This window comes from Zalophus californianus, chromosome 7 (genome assembly GCF_009762305.2).
Source record: "Zalophus californianus isolate mZalCal1 chromosome 7, mZalCal1.pri.v2, whole genome shotgun sequence".
Classification (NCBI taxonomy): domain Eukaryota; kingdom Metazoa; phylum Chordata; class Mammalia; order Carnivora; family Otariidae; genus Zalophus; species Zalophus californianus.
In genome coordinates this window covers 114,085,293-114,105,010 of record NC_045601.1, presented here as the reverse complement: position 1 = coordinate 114,105,010, position 19,718 = coordinate 114,085,293, and the positions used below count along the sequence as shown (strand labels likewise).

At 40.0% G+C, this 19,718-nt stretch overlaps 1 protein-coding gene across 2 annotated transcripts in view; it reads right to left on the bottom strand.

Annotated features, from left to right (window-relative positions):
* STK38 (serine/threonine kinase 38) overlaps positions 1 to 19,718 on the bottom strand; it is a 128,880-nt gene that overhangs the window by 20,229 nt on the left and 88,933 nt on the right. For both annotated transcript variants that reach the window (XM_027603555.1, XM_027603556.1), the window contains one exon: positions 4,675 to 4,852. In XM_027603555.1, the coding sequence (XP_027459356.1) occupies positions 4,675 to 4,852 (178 nt within the window). The remainder of the gene's footprint in view (positions 1 to 4,674; positions 4,853 to 19,718) is intronic.

The window sequence follows — 19,718 nt, the reverse complement described above, 5'->3', positions numbered from 1 at the left end:
TTCATTTATTTATTTGACAGAGAGACACAGCGAGAGAAGGAACACAAGCAGGGGGAGTGGGAGAGGGAGAAGCAGGCTTCCCGCGGAGCAGGGAGCCCGATGCGGGGCTGGATCCCAGGCGCCCCACTCATGAGATACTTTTTAAGTTAAGTTTTGAGGGGCGCCTGGGTGGCTCTGTCGTTAAGCGTCTGCCTTCAGCTCAGGTCATGATCCCAGGGTCCTGGGATCGAGCCCCGCATCGGGCCCCGCATCGGGCCCCGCATCGGGCCCCGCATCGGGCTCCCTGCTCCATGAGAAGCCTGCTTCTCCCTCTCCCACTTCCCCTGCTTGTGTTCCCTCCTTCGCTGTGTCTTTCTCTGTCAAATAAATAAATAAAATCTTTAAAAAATAAAAATAAAAAAATGTATCTGAGTGTCATATTGTATTGTGGTTATACAGAAAAATCTTTGTTCTTAGGAGACAAATTATTTAGAGATGGAATTATTTAGAGATGAAGTTAGTAGATCTACAGCTTTATCTTACTTCTTTTGTAGCAAAGAAAAACATCTGTACTTGCATTCGTGAGTATGTGTGTATATGAATGTAGAGAGAGAGATAAAAAGATAAAGCAAATGTACCCCCCCACCAAAAAATGGTAAATTCGTGCAAAGGGTATATAACTAACCATAGGCTTATGCAACTTTTTTGTAGATTTTAAATTTTCCAAAGTAAACGTTGGAAAAGAAAAAAATACCTCAGGAAAGTCCTTAAAAGTGAAATAAAACATTTCTATTTAGTTTCTATAAATTCTTTGGAGTGCTTTTCAAGGCTCTTAGAATATATCTCGACTTCTCTGTCCAGCCTTCTTACTCTGTTTGACCAAATTTTACCTTTGAATCACATCTCAAAAATTACTTTCTCAATATGGCTTTTTTGAATCTTCCAAAATAATGTGATCGCTCACTACTGTGAATACCTATAGTGCTTTTAGTTCTATTGAGATACATCATACTCTAAATTTTGTTATAATCATTGAATGTTTTGGGATGCCTGGGTGGCTCAGTCAGTTGAGCGCCTGCCTTCATCTCAGGTCATGATCCCGGGGTCCTGGAACTGAGCCCCATCGTGGGCTCCCTGCTCATCCGGGAGTCTGCTTCTTCCTCTCCCTCTGCTCCTCCCCCTCTGCTTGTGCTCTGTCTCTCGCTTTCTCTCTCAAATAAATGGAATCTTTAAAAAAAATCTTTGCATGCTTTTATTATATAAAACAAGAGATGATAATGTATATTAGATGTGTGTATTGCATACTTACCTATTGTACATACATTGTCGATAACAATAATTATTAGTTATGAGTTACTCCCTAAGAACTTAACAATTGAAAGAAAAAAGAAGTGTCTTTGATAACTAGAGGCAAGATTAATTTATATATAGTGGAAATGAGTGAGATGGACAGTCACTGGAAGAGGAGAGGCTATCAGCTCTCCCTTGAAAAATCGGCTCCCTCTGCCTGCAACTCCCACTGTCATTAACTCCTTCAGGTCTCAGTCCAGGGTTACACCTTGAGGGAAGTCTTCTCTAACCTCCCTGCTAGGTCAAAACCCCATTATAGCACCTGGACCTCTTCTTAGCACTTATCACATTATGTTTAACATTAGTATGTTTAATCAACTACTATCTGCCTCCTTTACCAGACTGTATGCTTCAGTCAGAAGGGACTGTTAATGTTTTTGCTCACCACTGTCACCCCAGTATCTTGCACAGTGTTTGGAATTTAGTAGGCCCTTGTGTTTTTGTTTTGTTTTGTTTTTTGAATGAGTAAAAAATATGTCCATCTAGAGGAAGAGGGGGAGAGTTGATGAGACTTAGAAGAAAAGAGAGAGAGGCAAAAATGAGCATCCAAGCACTCTCAAAGGGAGAAAGAGGCTGAATAACTGGACTCTCTACTTCTACAATCAATATACCCCATTTAAACTACTTATACACCTATAAGCATACATATACACACACACACATATAGAGAATTCTGCCCTTTCCTACCAGTAATTATTACATTTCTAGAAGTGGAAAAGCCCTCTTTTTGCTCTTACTAAGTTTTGTTTTCCCAGGAGTTTCTAATTTCCCTTAAACAACGTATCAGGATGGTTTCTCTGGACTTCCCAAAATCCTACGCATCCCCTCAACTTTTCTAAGAAAAGGCGGCTTCAAGTTCCCCTTACAAAAATTGTTTTCTTTCTCCAGAGTTATACGTTCAAACGTGTCTATTTCCCCCAAAGGAACCGAGACACATTTTGGCTTCAGCGAGTCACTGAATAATGACTGGTGATTTCCATTTTCAATCTGTGTCCAAAAGCCAAAGAGGGAACAAGGGGACCTCTCAGTAATCAGCTTCCTCAGTAGGAGTTTTACGTGGAGCAGTACTTAAGGCTTCTTTTTAAAAATATTTTATTTATTTGTCAGAGAGAGAGAGAGAGAGCATGCACACACAGGCAGGGGAAGGGGCAGAGGGAGAAGCAGGCTCCCCACTGAGCGGGGAGCCCCATGTGGGACTCGATTCCAGGACCCTGGGAGCATGACCTGAGCTGAAAGCAGACGCTTCATCGACTGAGCCACCCAGGCGTACCTTTTTTCCCCCCGCCTTCCTTTTTTTCTTTAAGGTTCCCAGCCAGAGAGCATCCGCAGGTCCTCCGAGCGACCTCCCGCGACCTTCGCGGGCCCTGCACGCCGCTGTGCCGCAGCCGCCGGCCCTCCGGCGGGAAGGCGCGCGCTCCGCCCCGCGGTTTTGGCGGCAGAGGTCACGTGGGCCCGCTGTGGCCCGGGAGGGGCGCGCCCGGCGCTCCCGGCGGCCCGAAGCGGTCTCCCGCGCGGGCGGTGACGCGCCTGGCTCGCTCCTAGCTCGGGGGACCCGGCACCCCAATCCACTGCTCGGCGCCTCCCGTTACCCCTGCGGCTTGGCGTTCTGGACGCCGTCCTGACACCTCCAGGGCCCTCTCGCACGGCCCCCTTCAGTCTGCACACCTGTAAATGCCCTAAAATATGAGGGGAGAAACGCGCCGCTCCCTCCTGCGCCGGGGAAAGAATGGGAGGGCGGTAGGAGGCCGGTGTCTGCTACCACCTCACGCTGACGGATCCCTTGTTTCTAATTGTTTGGCGGTCCCTGAACGCACGCCGGTGGCCCACCAGACTGAAATACCCGTCACAAATAAGATTTTACAGACAGAGTAAAACCAGAGTTCTAGGCGGGAAAACAAGCGTAAATTAGGTTGTTGGCTGTTACTCTATAACTCAAACGTAGGAGCTTTGTTCTTCACCCTGCTTCTGCTTTTGAAGTGAAACTGTAATTTGGTTTAAATGTGGCAACCGCCCACAGGGCACCTCAGAAGGTGCTTGAGGAGGACTCTGTGAGGCTCAAATGGTAATAGCTGAGTGTGGAAACAAACTGGAAAAAGTTTACAATAAAACAGAAGTTCCAGAATAGTGATAACGATCGCACGACTTTATGAATACGCTAAAAACCTTTGGATTTTGCCCTTTAAAAGGTTGAACTTTATGGTGTACGGATCACATCTCGGCTCAGGTCATGGTCCTGGAGTCCCAGGATCAGGTCCCGCATCGGGCTCCCTGCTCGGCAGGGAGTCTGCTGCTCCCTCGGACCCTCCCTCCTCTCATGTGCTCTCTCTCTCTCATTCTCTCTCTCAAATAAATAAACTCTTTAAAAAACAAAATATATGTGCTAGGAGGTATTCATAGGTGACAAAAGTCTCAGGCTTTGAGAAATCATTGTTGACACCTGCACAGATCAAAATTCAGTATTTTAGTCAATTCAGTTATTTCTGGAAAACAGATATCTTATTTGATATGTGGCAAGAGAGACTGTCAGGATGCCTGAAATTTCCACTTTCTCAGTGGCATGTAATTCTTTTAAAACTGGAGAACAGTCTGAGATTAGCTTTAATTATTCCTTTCAGGTATCTAGCATATTCTTAACCTAAAAGTCTAAACCCCCATAAATTTAACTCCTTTAACCCCAATACCCTAATGCCCTTCAAAACACGAGGCTTTAATTTTCCAACATTCCAGGGCGCCTGGGTGGCTCTGTTGGTTAAGCGAGGTCAGGTCATGATCCTGGAGTCCCGGGATCGAGTCCCATGTCGGGCTCCCTGCTCAGCAGGGAGTCTGCTTCTCGCTCTGACCCTCCCCCCTTCATGCTCTCTCTCTCTCATTCTCCCTCTCAAATAAATAAATAAATAAAATCTTAAAAAAAAAAACTTTCCCCCAACATTCAGGGGCATTTAGGAATCATGCAATTTTTGCAAAACAAAAATTCAAGTTTGTATTTCCTTCTTGTTCTTTCCCATATTGGCAAAATCAAAGAGGAACCTAAACTGAATTTTCTCTACTTAACAATGTAGACATTGTCAGGTCAAGTCAAAGACAAATCTGTATTAAAAGACAAATTTGATCTATTTTAGTTAATCTGAGACCATCTTCATGAGCTAACAGACACTAAGAGATTTATGAGGCAAAGTCAGTTTTAGATTTTTACCACCTCAGAACATTGATGAATAGATTTACCACTATCTTCCTACAGTTAATGTTTAAATAATCTATTTAAGGCCCAATTTTATGTCCTCGATACCAAGAAAAATACATGCTAAGTAGAATATTTATCCTAGCTTAACACAAATAATATCTTACCTGGGTTCCTTGACATGGCTGAAACTGGCTGGGAGCTGACAAGTCGGGTCATGTACTCCCTCTGAAAACTGTATTTCACCCACAGGGATTTGCAACAATTTGTTACTTTGGGAGAGGGATTCAGAAGTTCTTTAGGTTCACAAACAATGGTATCATGTTTTTTCTTCATGTTTTTTCCCTGTTGAAAAATATATCTTCAGAGAATTTCCCCATCAGTATATATTCAGTATGTTTGATGAATATTGGTGTTCTAACAATACAAGCAAGCCTTTATTCTATATATCTAAAGGTTATGGTTTTGAGTGGAAAATGGAACAGGGTAATTAAGTTCTTTTTCAACTTAGATAAACATCTTTCCATATTGTTGGTCTTTAGATCTGCAACACCACCCCACATCCTCATCTCCAGGCAGTTTTTCTTCATCTTTTCAATAGCCGCATTCTACTAAGAGAGCAGTCTAAATAAGTATGCATAGAAAAACACAAAAGAATTAGCATAGCCAAAAGAAAATGGATTAAAAACCTAGAGATGGGGACGGTTGAGTATGAAATAATTTTTGTCCTACTTCCTTGCGTGTATATGATTTTGTATTCTCTCTTTAATTCTCCATATACATATAGTCCGTCTCTACAGATTCTAATGAAGACTATTCTCCCACCCCCAACCCTTTTTTCTAATACTGCAGCACCAAACCAATACATTGAAGAATTGAACTAAGACTTTCGTTGTTTACCCATGCACTTAATTCTCTTGACTTAAAGGTTGGCCACAGTTTCACTTTCTAGTTTACCTTCTAAATCTAAGCAGTTAATGGAAAGGGAAGGAATGGTTAGAAGTCAGAGACAATAAAGAACAACTAAAGAAAGTAACAGGAGAGGACTTCAGGAGCCTTAGATCAATGCTAGCCAATAAAAATATGTGAATCACATATGTAATTTTAAGGTTTCTAGCAGCTACACTAAACAAGTAAAAAGAAACATGTAAAATTAATTTTAATGATGTTTTATTTACCCAAACATATCCCAAAAGAAATCCAAATATTCCAACAGGTAATCAATATAAAAAATTATTAATGAAATATCTTACATTCTTGTTAATGTACGTCTTCAAAATCCAGTATGTATTTTACACTTAACAATACATCTCAGTTTGGACTAGCCACATTTCCGGTGCTCAGTAGCTACATGTGGCTAGTGGCTGCATTGCAGCTTTAGACAAAGAAGCCAAGAACTAAAAAGAAATGACTGAGAGAAAAGCAATAAGCAGTTATCTGAGCTATGCAAACCAAGAGGGGGTGGGAATTAGCAAGTAGAATTCTGACTCATTATTTTTCAAAGTCACTACATTTTCCAGAGCAGAATACTACTTGAATATTTTGATTTTTATAATCTGGGCCAGATTAGGGAAGAGGGTGCTGTGGGTTGAAGGGTTGTGGGTGTCTGGGCATTTTTGGCACCTTGGGCAGCTTGACAGTTCTTTTTTTTTTAATCCCTGTGACTTCTTTATTTTATAACTGAAAGTTTGTGCTTCTTAATCCCCTTCACCTATCTTAACAGCTTGGCATTTTAACTATATGCATCAGACAACCTTCTGATCCTAATTTGATTTCTCAAGTAAACTTTCCTTTGGAAAAAGGACACGCTCTCCAGCTAATGCATCACAGCCAAACTGGCCCTGAATAGAATTATTACATTACTAAATTTGTCAAAGTCGACAGTTGAGATACAGTTACAGAGTGAGGTTCTTTTTTTTAAAGATTTTATTTTTTTATTTGAGAGAAATAGAGAGCATGGGGCAGGAGGGGCAGTGGGAGAGGGAGAAGCAGGCTCCCTGCCTAGCAGAGAGCCCAAAATGGGCCTCGATCCCAGGACTCTGGGATCACAACCTGAGCTGAAGGCAGATGCTTAACCAACTGAGCCACCCAGCCACACCCAGAGTGAGGTTCTTATCTGAAAAAGCCAGCTGATAGTCTTACCCATCAGCCCATTTTGAAATTGTCACTTTGTACTATGTATTCACATGACATTGCTAGATAACTGAGAATAAAATATCTAACCATGGTCTTTCAAAATAAACAACTGAGAATGTTGGAATTGGTTTTCCCCAAATTGGTGTGCTTTTTTTTAAGATTTTTTATTTATTTATTTGACAGAGAGAGAGCACAAGCAGGGGCAGCATCAGGCAGAGGGAGAGGGAGAAACCGACTCCCCGCGGAGCAGGGAGCCCAATGTGGGGGCTCGATCCTGGACCCTGGGATCATGACCTGAGCCAAAAGCATACACTTAACTCGACTGAGCCACCCAGGCGGCCCCCAAAATAGGTTTTTATTATAATTTTTCCCAAACAAATCCGCAGGATGTTAAGTGGTATTTATTGAAAAATAATCAATGCTAATAGTTTTCCATCTAAAATTTATTTTTAAATATATGTAAGGAAAGCACTATGCTCTTTTACATAGTTGTTTGTATAATTAGATAATTGCCTTTAGGAAATGGTGTGCCTACCTGAAAACACCAGCAAATCCCAGGATTCATGAAAGCATGATAATGGATAGGCACATGGAAGTGAGGCAGCTACTGAGCTGATGATGTATGTTGTCTATTTAATAATCATTGGCTTAGGGCACCTGGGTGGCTCAGTTGGTTAAGCGACTGCCTTCCACTCAGGTCATGATCCTAGAGTCACTGGATCGAGTCCCGCATCGGGCTCCCTGCTCAGCAGGGAGTCTGCTTCTCCCTCTGACCCTCCCCCTTCTCATGTGCTCTCTCTCTCTCAAATAAATAAATAAAATCTTTAAAAAATAATAATAATCATTGGCTTATTGTATTATTATTTCAATATATATATTTATAATATTTTTCACCTAATAAATTATGTTATCTACTTTGGAAGTTGTTCTGATACAAAGTTTAAAGTATATATGAGTGAAGTTTTTATCATTTCTTGAAGAAACTAATTCATGTGTGGATTTACATTTTGCTGTCTATGTGTGGTAGGCTGAATAACAGTTCAGATATTCACATCCTAACCCCCAGAACCTGGGGATATTTTACCTTATGTAGCAAAATGCGTTTTGCTGATGTGGTCAAATTAAAGCTATTGAGAAATTTCTAATCATCCCGAGTTATCTGGGCACAACTTAATCATATGGGTCTTTATAAGAGGGAGGCAGAAAGGTCAGAGTCAGCAAAGGAGGTATGACAGTGGAAGCAGAGGTCAGAGTGACATGAGAAAGATTCTATGAACCAAGAAATACAGCCTCTGGAAGCTAAAAACAACTGGAAGCAAGGAAACGGATTCTCTCCTCAAGCCTCCAGAAGGAAGGCAGCCTTACCAACCCATTTTATTTCATTTTTTTTAAAGATTTATTTATTTATTTTGAGAGAGTGAGAATGAGAGAGAGAGAGAGAGTACATGAGATGGGGGAGGGTCAGAGGGAGAAGCAGGCTCCTCGCTGAGCAGGGAGCCCGATGCGGGACTCGATCCCGGGACTCCAGGATCATGACCTGAGCCAAAGGCAGTCACAACCAACTGAGCCACCCAGGCGCCCTTTACCAACCCGTTTTAGACTTCAGACCTCCAGAACTGTAAGATAATAAATTTGTGTTGTTTTTGTCACTCAGTCTCTGGTAATTTATAGCAGCAGAAATAGAAAATTTATACACTATGCTGATCTGAGTGCATATTACTATCAGTACATTATAATTTTAAAAGTGTTCATGTAAATTAAGTTTAGAGATGGACAAGAGTTCATTTGATAGTGTTTCTATAATAATAACTAGACAATCATAATAACTAAGATCGTGAAACTCTAAATAACTCCTTATTGGTGGTAGCAACTGTAAATCCAACTACTTTTTTTTAAGTAATCTCTATATTCAACATGGAGCTTGACTGAACTCAAAACTCCAAAATCAAGAGTCACATGCTCTACAGACTGAGCCAGCCTGGTGCCCCTAACTACAAATCTTTATAATGAGTAATATATGTTGATCAACAATGAAAAATACATATTTAGGGGTGCCTGGGTGGCTCAGTTAAGCGTCTGCCTTCGGCTCAGGTCATGATCTCAGGGAACTGGGATCGAGCCCCACATCAGGCTTCCTGCTCGGCGGGGAGCCTGCTTCCCCCTCTGCCTGCTGCTCCCCCTGCTCATGCTCTCTCTCTCTCTCTGGCAAATTAAAAAAAAAAAATCGTAAAAAAAATAGATATTAAATATAAATACAAAATACAAAAAATAAAATTTTATATATTTTATATATATCCCCTACTAAACTAGGCATTGCACTACACACTGGGGATATAGCAGTCAGCAAGACAGAAATGGCCCCCTTCTAGCAGGGGAGGCAGACACATATACTTCATTAGAATCATGGTAGGTGTTATGAGAATATATTATAGGGAGTGAGCCTAACCTAGTCTGGGTGGTCAGACGGGACTCATCTAGGAATGATGTTTAAGAGGGGACCTAAAAGATGACTTGGAATTGGCCAAGAGGGAATAGGAAGGAAGGGAAAAGAATGTCTCAGGGAGCTAGAACACCACGTGCAAAAGCCCAAAGGCAGTAAAGACTTCAAGGCACTTGAAAAACTAAAAACAAAAACAGTGGAGACTTTTCAATTCAAGATAGCTGAGATCTTCCCCATACCAGTTCTCTCAAACATAACAAGGAGGAAAAAGAAAAATACAGATTTCATGTTTATTGAACTGGTATTTGAACTGGTAGTCACCCCAAACCACAATACATGAAAATTGAAAATGGATTGAGGGTGGTGAAGGACTTAGCAGCCTCAAGGAAAGTCAAGCCTAAGTGGTTAAAGAAGGAGAAGCAAGGCAGGTCACCCTGAGGAGCCCTGGAAAGACTCACGAACTAGAAGTAGGTAAAGTGCAGAGGGAAGTTAGAGTGGAGGTGGGAGGAGTGTAATGCTGAAAACGGAGATTTGTTTGAAAATCTGTTTAATAAGTGGACAGATCCCCACGTCCCCACTCCACCTGACATAATCAGGCTACTGCTTTTACCTCTACAGGAAACAGGAAATGTCACCTCTGGAGAAAGCAAACCAAAGGAGTTCTAGATGTGGCAACATGAGGCATAGATCAGAGTGAGAGTAAGATATCTGACTGAAAAAAGAGGAATTAAGTCTGAAACCAAAAATGAGGCTTTTTCTGCTGCTTCTGCTCAGACACAGAACTTTGCCACCAAGTTCTACTTTTAGCAAAGAATAAAGGGCACTTCTCAGGAAGAAATGAACCATGCCAGAAAAAAGAGCCACAGATACTGACATTTGGGGGTCCCCAAAGGAAAAGCTTTCAATTAACAAGACTCAAACACACACTCAGGGCCTCTGCTCAGCTTTCAGGACTTCACTCTTAAAATCTGAACGGATAAAAATCACCAGATACCAGAGGGAAAACTTTAACATGAAAAAGTAAAAAACCTCCAACATGTAGGAATCAGGGAGAAAAAAGGAATCACAAAAAACAGAGACAATTCAGGGAGCACAAAAATACTTCAAAGAAAGACACGTGGGTGGCTCAGTCGGTTAAGCTAAGCATTTGCCTTCTCCTCAGGTCATGATCCCAGGGTCCTGGGATCAAGCCCCACATCAGGCTCCTTGCTCAGCCGGGAGCCTGCTTCTCCCTCTGTCTGCCATTCCCCACTGCTTGTGCACTCTCTCTCTGACAAATAAATAAAATCTTTAAAAAAACACTTCAAAGAAATTATAGTATCATCAGAAAATTATTGTATCCATGAAACAAGAACAGGATGCTAAAAGAAGAAATAGTCTAAGAGCAAGGAAGAGCAGTTGAAAATTACAAATACTAAAATTCATTAAAATTCAGTAAAAAATTATATATTGAAAGATAAAGACAAAGAAGTCCTCTGAAATAGAATGACCTTGGAAATTGATACAAGTCAGAAAAAGTCACGAGGACATTCTACAAAAATAACTGGCTGATTTTTAAAAAAAAAAATTAGTCTTATAAGGAGATAAAATGGTAGGCAGATGAAGGGCATTGCTCTAGATTTAAAAAGGCTAAAGAAATAAAACAACCAAATGCAATGTGTGAACTTTGGATCCTGGCTTTAAAAAAAAAAAGGAAAGAAAAACTGCTATAAAAAAATGGTATTGAGGAATTATTGTTACTTTTCCTGGACACAATAATGCTATTACAGGCATACAGGGATTGTCCTTATTTTTAGGAGTTGCATTTTTAAAATATTTGGGGGTGTAATATGTTATCTACCACTTTCAAATAGGTCAGCAAAATAGTTAAATAAATAAAGCAAATATGGGGAAATGTTGACAATTGTTTAAATAGTGGATATACTGGTGTTGATCATACTATTCTCTCAACTTTGAAATTTTTCATAATTGTTATAAAGTACATATGTCAAAATGCTGATTACTGTTGCATCTAAGTAGCAGCTATATCCATGTTGAATTTACCATATCCTCGATTTTTATGTTTGAAATTTTTCATAATAAAAACTTAGGGATAAAGTCATGAGAGTGATCTAAAATTTTATAGACCTTTATGTTAATTCTGTAAGAATTGTGGCCTCTTTTGTTATTGTTGTGTGAGTGTGTTTTTTTACTGCACAACATATTTTTTTAAATGTTTTATTTAAATTCAATTTAGTTAACATAGTGTATTAGTCGTCTCAGGAGTAGAAGGTAGTGATTCATCAGTTGCATATAACACCCAGTGCTCATTACATCAAGTGCCCTCCTTAATGCCCATCATCCAGTTACCCCATCCCCCTACCCACCTCCCTTCCATCAACCCTCAGTTTGTTTCCTCTTATGGTTTGCCACCCTGTTTTCGTCTTATTTGATTTTTCCTTCCCTTCCCCTATGTTCATCTGTTTTGTTTCTTAAAATCATATGGTATTTGTCTTTGTCTGATTTATTATGCTTAGCATAATACCCTCTAGTTCCATCCACATCATTGCAAATGGCAAGATTTCATTCCTTTTGATGGCTGAGTAATATTCCTTTGTATACCTAGACCACATCATCTTTATCCATTCATCTGTCGATGGACATCTGGGCTCTTTCCAGCCTTTGGCTATTGTGGACATTGCTGCTATAAACATCGGGTTGCATGTGCCCCTTCGAATCACTATGTTGTATCCTTTGGATAAATACCTAGTAATGCAATTGCTGGGTCATAGAGTAGTTCTATTTTTAACTTTCTGAGGAACTTCCATACTGTTTTCCAGAGTGGCTGTACCAGCTTGCATTTCCATCAACAGTGTAGGAGGGTTCCCCTTTCTCTGCATCCTTGCCAACATCTGTTCTTTCCTGACTTGTTAATTTTAGCCACTCTGACTGGTGTGAGGTGGTATTTCATTGAGGTTTTTGATTTGTATTTCCCTGATGCAGAGTGATTTTGAGCATTTCTTCATGTGTCTGTTAGCTATTTGTATGTCTTCTTTGGAGAAATGCCTGTTCATGTCTTCTGCCCATTTCTTGACTGGATTTTTTGTTTTTCGGGTGTTGAATTTGATAAGTTCTTTATAGATTTTCGATACTAGCCCTTTATCTGATATGTCATGTGCAATATCTTGTCCAATTCTTTAGGTTTCCTTTTAGTTTTGTTGACTATTTCCTTTGCTGTGCAAAAGCTTTTTATCTTAATGAAGTCCCAATAGTTCATTTTTGCTTTTGTTTCCCTTCAGTTGTGGCCTCTTTTGAAAATAGTTCAAAATAGAATGAAGAAGTCAATACATTGGCTGAATCCAGTCAAATGAGGTAGCTATTGGGGCACCTGGGTGGCTTAGTCATTAAGTGTCTGTCTTTAGTTCAGGTCATGATCCCAGGGTCCTGGGATGGAGCCCCACATTGGGCTCCCTGCTCAGCAGGAGGCCTGCTTCTCCCTCTCCCACTCCCCCTGCTTGTGTTCCCTGTCTCGCTGTCTCTCTCTGTGCCAAATAAATAAATAAATAAATTTTTTTTTTTAAAGTGAGGCAGCTATCATAAGTCCTAATCAGATTGAAAATTAGTCAATGATATAACTGAAATCCTCCTTAGTTTTAGTGGAACAGTTTGGGTGTATAAAGGTCAAGTGAAATCAAACCTATATTTGGGATATCCAAGAGAATTTGGCATATAACAGAACAAACAATCACTCATATTTATAAATTTATTAGGCTTACAATAAATGCACAAGTACTTGGAAAGGCTTGTCAGTCAGACAATTAAGGTATGTAAAAAAGAATCAAAATATTTTAAATGTTTGTGATTTGAAAAGATTTATATTTAGTTAAGCGGCAATAGCCTCTATTCAATCAACTGCTAAAATTTGCTAGACTTTTAACTACAGTAATAAAATGTATCAGCTGAAATATAATTTTCTTTTTATTCTTAACAGTTTAGGGAGATTAATTTCTGAATAGTATTTTTATGTGGTTGAAAACCATCTTTGAAGTTATTAAAAGTCAAACATATTGACAAAAGAAGAAAAAGGTAAGACTAGAGGATCTAGAAAGCACAATATCTAAATAATAGGAACTGCAGGGGTGGAAGAGAGAAAAACACAGAGAAGGGAAGGGCTCATCAAAAGAAAGAAGTAAACTAATAGTGATGAAAGCAGGGATTTAGGGGGAGGAAAAAGATTTTTGTAATAAATTATTTTTTTAAGATTTTATTTATTTGATATATAATATCATCAAATTATATGATAATTTGAGAGACACACAGCAAGAGAGGAAACACAAGCAGGGGGAGTGGGAGTGGGAGAGGGAGAGGGAGAAGCAGGCCTCCCACTGAGCAGGGAGCCCCATGTGGGGCCAATCCCAGGACCCTGGGATCATGACCTGAGCCGAAGGTAGACGCCTAACGACTGAGCCACCCAGGTGCCCCTGTAATAAATTATTTAGCAGTGACTGGTTTCTAAATTATGTGCCTGGATTAGTTTTAAAAAATAAAAAATAATTAAAAAAAAAGAAGCAAAGCAAAAGAAAGCCAGTGTGATTGAAGAATAATGGGTAAGTAGCCCCCAAAAGGAAAGATATAGAGGCAGGAGCCAAATCATGCAGGGCCTTATATGCCCGACTAAGGGTTTTAGATTTTATCTTAAAAGAAGTGAGATGGGGCGCCTGGGTGGCTCAGTCCATTAAGCTTCCAACTCTTGATTTTGGCTCAGGTCATAATCTCAGGGTCATGAGATTGAGCCCCGTGTATGGCTCCACGCTGGACATGGAGCCTGCTTGAGATTCTCTATCCCTCTTTCCCTGCCCCTCCCCTGCTCACACTCTCTCTCGAAAAAAATAAAAAATAAAAAATAAATAAAAGAAGTGAGACGCTATTTGAGGTATTTAAATAAGGGAATGACAGGATCAGATTTCTGTTTTAAAAGACCACTCTGGCTACTGAATGGAGGGGATTTGCAAGCAGGCAAGAGATGACTATATTTCAGTAATCCGCTAGGGTGGTTAACAGTGGAAATGGAGAGAAGTAGACTGAAGAAGTAGAATTGATTGATTAGAAAACAGGATGAGGGGTGCCTGGGTGGCTCAGTCAGTTAAGCTTCTGCCTTCGGCTCAAGTCATGATCTCAGGGTCCTGGGATCGATCCCTGCAGTAGGCTCTCTGCTCAGCGGGGGGGGTCTGCTTCTCCCTCTCACTCTCCCTCTGTACTCTCTCTCAAATAAATAAACTCTTTTAAAAAAATTTAGAGGGACGCCTGGGGGGCTCAATCGTTAAGTGTCTGCCTTCGGCTCAGGTCATGATCCCAGGGTCCCGGGCTCGAGCCCCACATCGGGCTCCCTGCTCTGCGGGAAGCCTGCTTCTCCCTCTCCCACTCCCCCTGCTTGTGTTCCCTCTCTCGCTGTGCCTCTCTCTGTCAAATAAATAAAATCTTAAAAAAAAAAAAAATTTAGAAAACAAGATGATAGGGAGATGCCCAAGTTTTTGTTGAGCAAATAAGTGGATTATGGTGGCATTACTAAACCAGAGAATTCCAGCATAGAATTAATATTTTGCTTTGTTTGGTGGTAGGTTTTATTTGGGAGAGGGGTGTTGGTGACAGAAAATGCTAAATTGGATATATTGAACGCTGTCTCTGAAAATCATTCAAGTAAAGATGTTAAGTGAGCATTTGCCAAGAAAAATTTGGAGTTCAGAAGAGATATCAGGGCTGGAAATTTGAATTTGTGAGTCATTATCCTAGAGAAGATGAAAAACGCTGTGTAAGTGAAAAGAACACCCTTATGTTCAATCACTAAGGAAATATTTATTAAACTCCTACTATGTGCCAGGCACTGTGCTAGGTTACAATTGTGAGCAAAACTTTTATGGTACAGGATATATAAGTGGATTCTACTGTGGGCAGTACCAGTCCCTACAGGGTGTTGTTGAAATTGTTGTCACATATTTGTATAGTGGTATTAACAGGGGGTTATATTCAGATTTAACAGGTTCAGTCAGGTACCATAGACCTACTCCAATGCCTGCCAAGATCCTACCCACAAAAAAATTGTCCTACAACGTATATGCTATATTTGTACTGCTCCTCTGGATATTCATGTAGGTTAAAAAAATCCATGTATAATTATGGATTATTCTCCATACTTAGAACTTAAGTCTGTTTCACATATAAATCCAAAGATCTTTTGCATGGGTTTTATATACACTTGATTTTCTAAGAATGCATTATAGCATAAATTCAGAGAAATCAAGAGAAACATACTTTAATTGTTGTTTTTCTGAACTTTACCAAAATTTGTTTACTATATCAGAATACCAAATCATAGACTACAACACCACACATGGTAATCGAGTTCCTAATTTAACATACCTTATCAGACTGTATTTGTGGCTGTCACATTCCCAGTGATTCTATGTATAAGTACAACCAAATGACTACTTAATTGAGCCTTCTCTTGTATTATGTCTGAGTAGTGTACTGAAATACATATTATTTTATGGTAACTCCTATTGTAAATTACTTTCCTTTCATTCTCCTCTATGAGAAGGGTATTATATAGATTTTTTCAAAAATTGGATTTGTACATAGTTCCTATTAACCATACATGTCATTCCAGGAGAGAAGACAAGATCTGACAACAGAGTTGTTTTTTAAAAAGTAACTTTCAGGGATGCCTGGGTGGCTCAGTTAGTTAAATATCTGACTTTGGCTCAGGTCATGATCCCAGGGTCCTGGGATCGAGCCCCACATCGGGCTCTCTGCTCAGTGGGGAGCCTGCTTCTCCCTCTCCCTCTGCCTGCCACTCTCCCTGCTTGTGCTCTCTTGCTTTCTGACAAATAAATAAATGAAATCTTTTAAAAAATAAAAATCAATGAATCAATAAAAAATAAAAAGCAACTTTCAAAGTGTTCTAAGTCCCTTACATTAACCCAGAAGAGGTAAAAGTACAAATATAAATTTATGTTATACTTAGGAAGTTCTACTTTTTATATGATATAAAATTAGATCTATATCAATAGCTTCATGAGACTGGGACGGTAATGACAGTGTGCTAGCTCCAACCTGGACCTGAAGGGGCCTAGTGTGTGTCTCTGTTTGCCCTTTTGTACTTCTTGCCATCTCCAGAAGAGCTTTCCCTGGGTAGCTGCTTGCCCCTCAAACTGAGCACCAGAAAGAATGCAAAACAGAAGCCAGCAAAATGTCAATAGGTTAGAATTAGGGATTCTTCCCCCTCCCTTTTCCCAAAGAAAGGGAATTAGAGATTCTTTATTCTCCCTATTTTCCAAATTTTCTAAATGAGCATAAATTACTTTTCATACTCAGAAGATGGAAAGGTTACTAAAGAAATAAAATCATTAACTCTCCTTGCAGCAGAGTAACACATATTTATATTTCTCCTAGGACATGAATTTATTAGAGTGCACACAGTAGGCAATAAACATTTGTTGATGAAAAAAGGAACCCTCTTAACTCACCTCTCCTGGGCGAGTCTTTGTTCTTGTCTTTCTCTCCCTTCTAAGACAAGCTTCCTCATTTTCTCCACTTCCAGTTTCTCTCTCCCTCTCTGACTCCTCCTTCTCCTTCCCTATTTTTTTAAATAATTTATTCTCTATATTGTCCCAGCATTTTATAATTTTTTTTTTTTTTTTTTTTTTTTGAGAGAGAAAGAGCATGCATGCACTAGCGGGGTCGGGGAGGGGCAGAGGGGGAGAGAATCCACAAGCGGACTCCCTGGCTGAGCACAGAGCACTCAGGGCTCATAATCTCACAACCCTGAGATTATGACCTGAGCCGAAATCAAGAATCAGATGCTTCACTGACGGAGCCTCCCAGGCACCTCCTTCCCTAATTGTTCTTAGTCATTCTCTCTTCTTTTCCTTCTCTCTAGCTCTAAGTTTTCTTCCCATGTTTCTCTCCTTTTCTTTTATTCTTCCCTTTTTTTCTCTTTAATTTAGTATTGCCTCCCACGTTCTTTCTTCTCTCCTCCTTCCATGGGAATTCTACCTCTTAGCTATCGATAATAAATACTTATAATGTTTATTGAAAGTTCATTATTTACAGAAATGTATCCTGTTTTTAGTGTTAATTTTTAAATGTAAAAATAGATCTATACTTGTGCTTAATTTTTTAAGGATTATTCTAATGACACATTAACAGCTAAATTAAGTTGCTTTTTAATTATGTGTGATTCTTTCTTGACTTTTCAGTGGTCCGTGATCCTAGATGAAAGCTCCACTACCTCAATTCATACCTCTCCAACAAAAAGGACTGTCCTCCAGTGACCTTCAGGTCCTGGAAATTCTGCTTATTTGGACAGACAATATTTACACACATAACCAAGGTCATCTTTAAGAAGCTTTTGGAGCCCAGGCCAAATTCCACCTCCTGACACATGTCCCTATATATATTTCTTTTTTTTTTTTTTTAAAGATTTTATTTATTTGACAGAGAGAGACAGAGCGAGAGAAGGAACACAAGCAGGGGAAGTGGGAGAGGGAGAAGCAGGCTTCCTGCGGAGCAGGGAGCCCGATGCAGGGCTCAATCCCAGAACCCTGGGATCATGACCTGAGCTGAAGGCAGACGCTTAATGACTGAGCCACCCAGGCGCCCCTCCCTATATATATTTCTACCCAGGTAGCATCAGGTTACAATGAGCATTACAGGCAAACTCAGAAGGGAAAATAAATTACAACCATGGGCTGATCACTCATCCTCTTTGGACCTTAGTTTCCTTCTTAACAATTGAAAAACCTGACACTGATGATTTCTAAGGCCCTCTCCACATTTGGCATTTTATGACTGAATCCCAAACAATGAAATTTCTAAAACAGAAACATGAAACCCAAGGGGTGGGAGTTTTTTAGTAATCTTAGAATTTCAAAGCTAAAATGGTTCCAGGGAGTTCACCTAATGTGACCTAAAATAACTTCATCTCTTTGAGCCTTGATTTCTATATCTGTATAGAATATATTATATTCATATACAGATACAGATATTTCTTATATCTGTAACATGGGACTAACAAACCCTGTCTTGTCAGGCTGCTAGGAGAATTAGAGCTACTATCTGCCTACTTGTAAAAAACAAGACAACAGGCCCAAAATGGAATTGCTTATGCTAAGTTCCACATCACCAAATGGAGACTTAATTACAGGTTTGGCTCTCTCAGGAATGGAATCTTAAACCAGTCAATCAGGAATCACGGATCAGCACTAGTGAGGTAATCTGCCTAATAGACCCCCTGAAACCCACTAAAGGAGAGTAACTTTGCAACAACCAACCTGTTTTTTTGCCTAGTAATAACTTCCTTGTTCCTCCTCCTTTCTGCCTGTAAGTCTTTCATTTTTACAATTCCTCAGAGCTCCTGTCTGTCTACTAGAAAATAAATCTTAATTTTTTTAATTTATGTATATTTATTGAAGACTAATTGACATATAATACTGTATTAGTTTCCAGTGTACTACACAGTGATTCAATATTTACAGACATTATGAAATGGTTACCACAGTAACTCTAGTTACTGTCACCACGGTCAACTCTAGTACATCTGTCACCATACAAAGTTGGTATAATATTATTGACTATATTCCCTACCCTCAATGTTACATCCCCGCATCTTATTTTATAACTGGAAGATTGTACTCTTAATCTCCTTCACCAATTTCATGTGTTCCCTCCTCCCCTCTGGCAGCCTTCAGTTTGTTCTCTGTATCTGTGATTGGCTTCTGTTTTGTTTTGTTTGCTCATCTGTTTTGTTTCTTAGATTCCACATATGAATGAAATCATACGGTATTTGTCTCTCTCTGACTTATTTCACTTAGCATAATATTCTCTAGGTCCATCCACGTTGTTGCAAATGGCAAGATTCATTCTTTTTTATGGCTGTAAACTCTTAAAATTTTTAATGTGCCTCAGTTTATCTTTTAACACTACCCTATGGAAGGTGGTCAATAAATGGCAGCTATCATTTGAGCTACAACTCCTTTTATTTTTTAAAAAAGATTTATTGATTCATTGATTTATTTGAGAGAGAGAGAGAGAGAACAAGTGGAGGGGAGGGTCAGAGGGAGAGGGAGAAGCAGGCTCCCCGCTGAGCAGGGAGCCCAATGCGGGGCTTGGCTCTATCCCAGGACCCCAGATCATAAGCTGATGCTTAACTGACTGAGTCACTCAGGCACCCTTAAAAGCTCCTAACTTTTAGGTAAAAAGAAATGACTGACCCACAGGTGACCAGGCTGGTACCAGATGCCTAATCTCCTTAATACCTGATCAGCCTTCTCTCATCTGACTCCTTCTCAGAGTCAATTTCTTTTTTTTTTTTTAAGATTTTATTTATTTATTTGATAGAGAAAGACAGCGAGAGAGGGAACACAAGCAGGGGGAGTGGGAGAGGGAGAAGCAGGCCTCCCGCTGAGCAGAGAGCCCGATGTGGGGCTCGATCCCAGGACCCTGGGATCATGACCTGAGCTGAAGGCCGACCCTTAACGACTGAACCACCCAGGCGCCCTCAAAGTCAATTTCTAAGTACAGGTTTCCCCCACTACTTGAAAGTAGAGCATTCTTATGAAAACTTTCAGAACCCAAGATGGCATAAAGAAGAAGAAATCA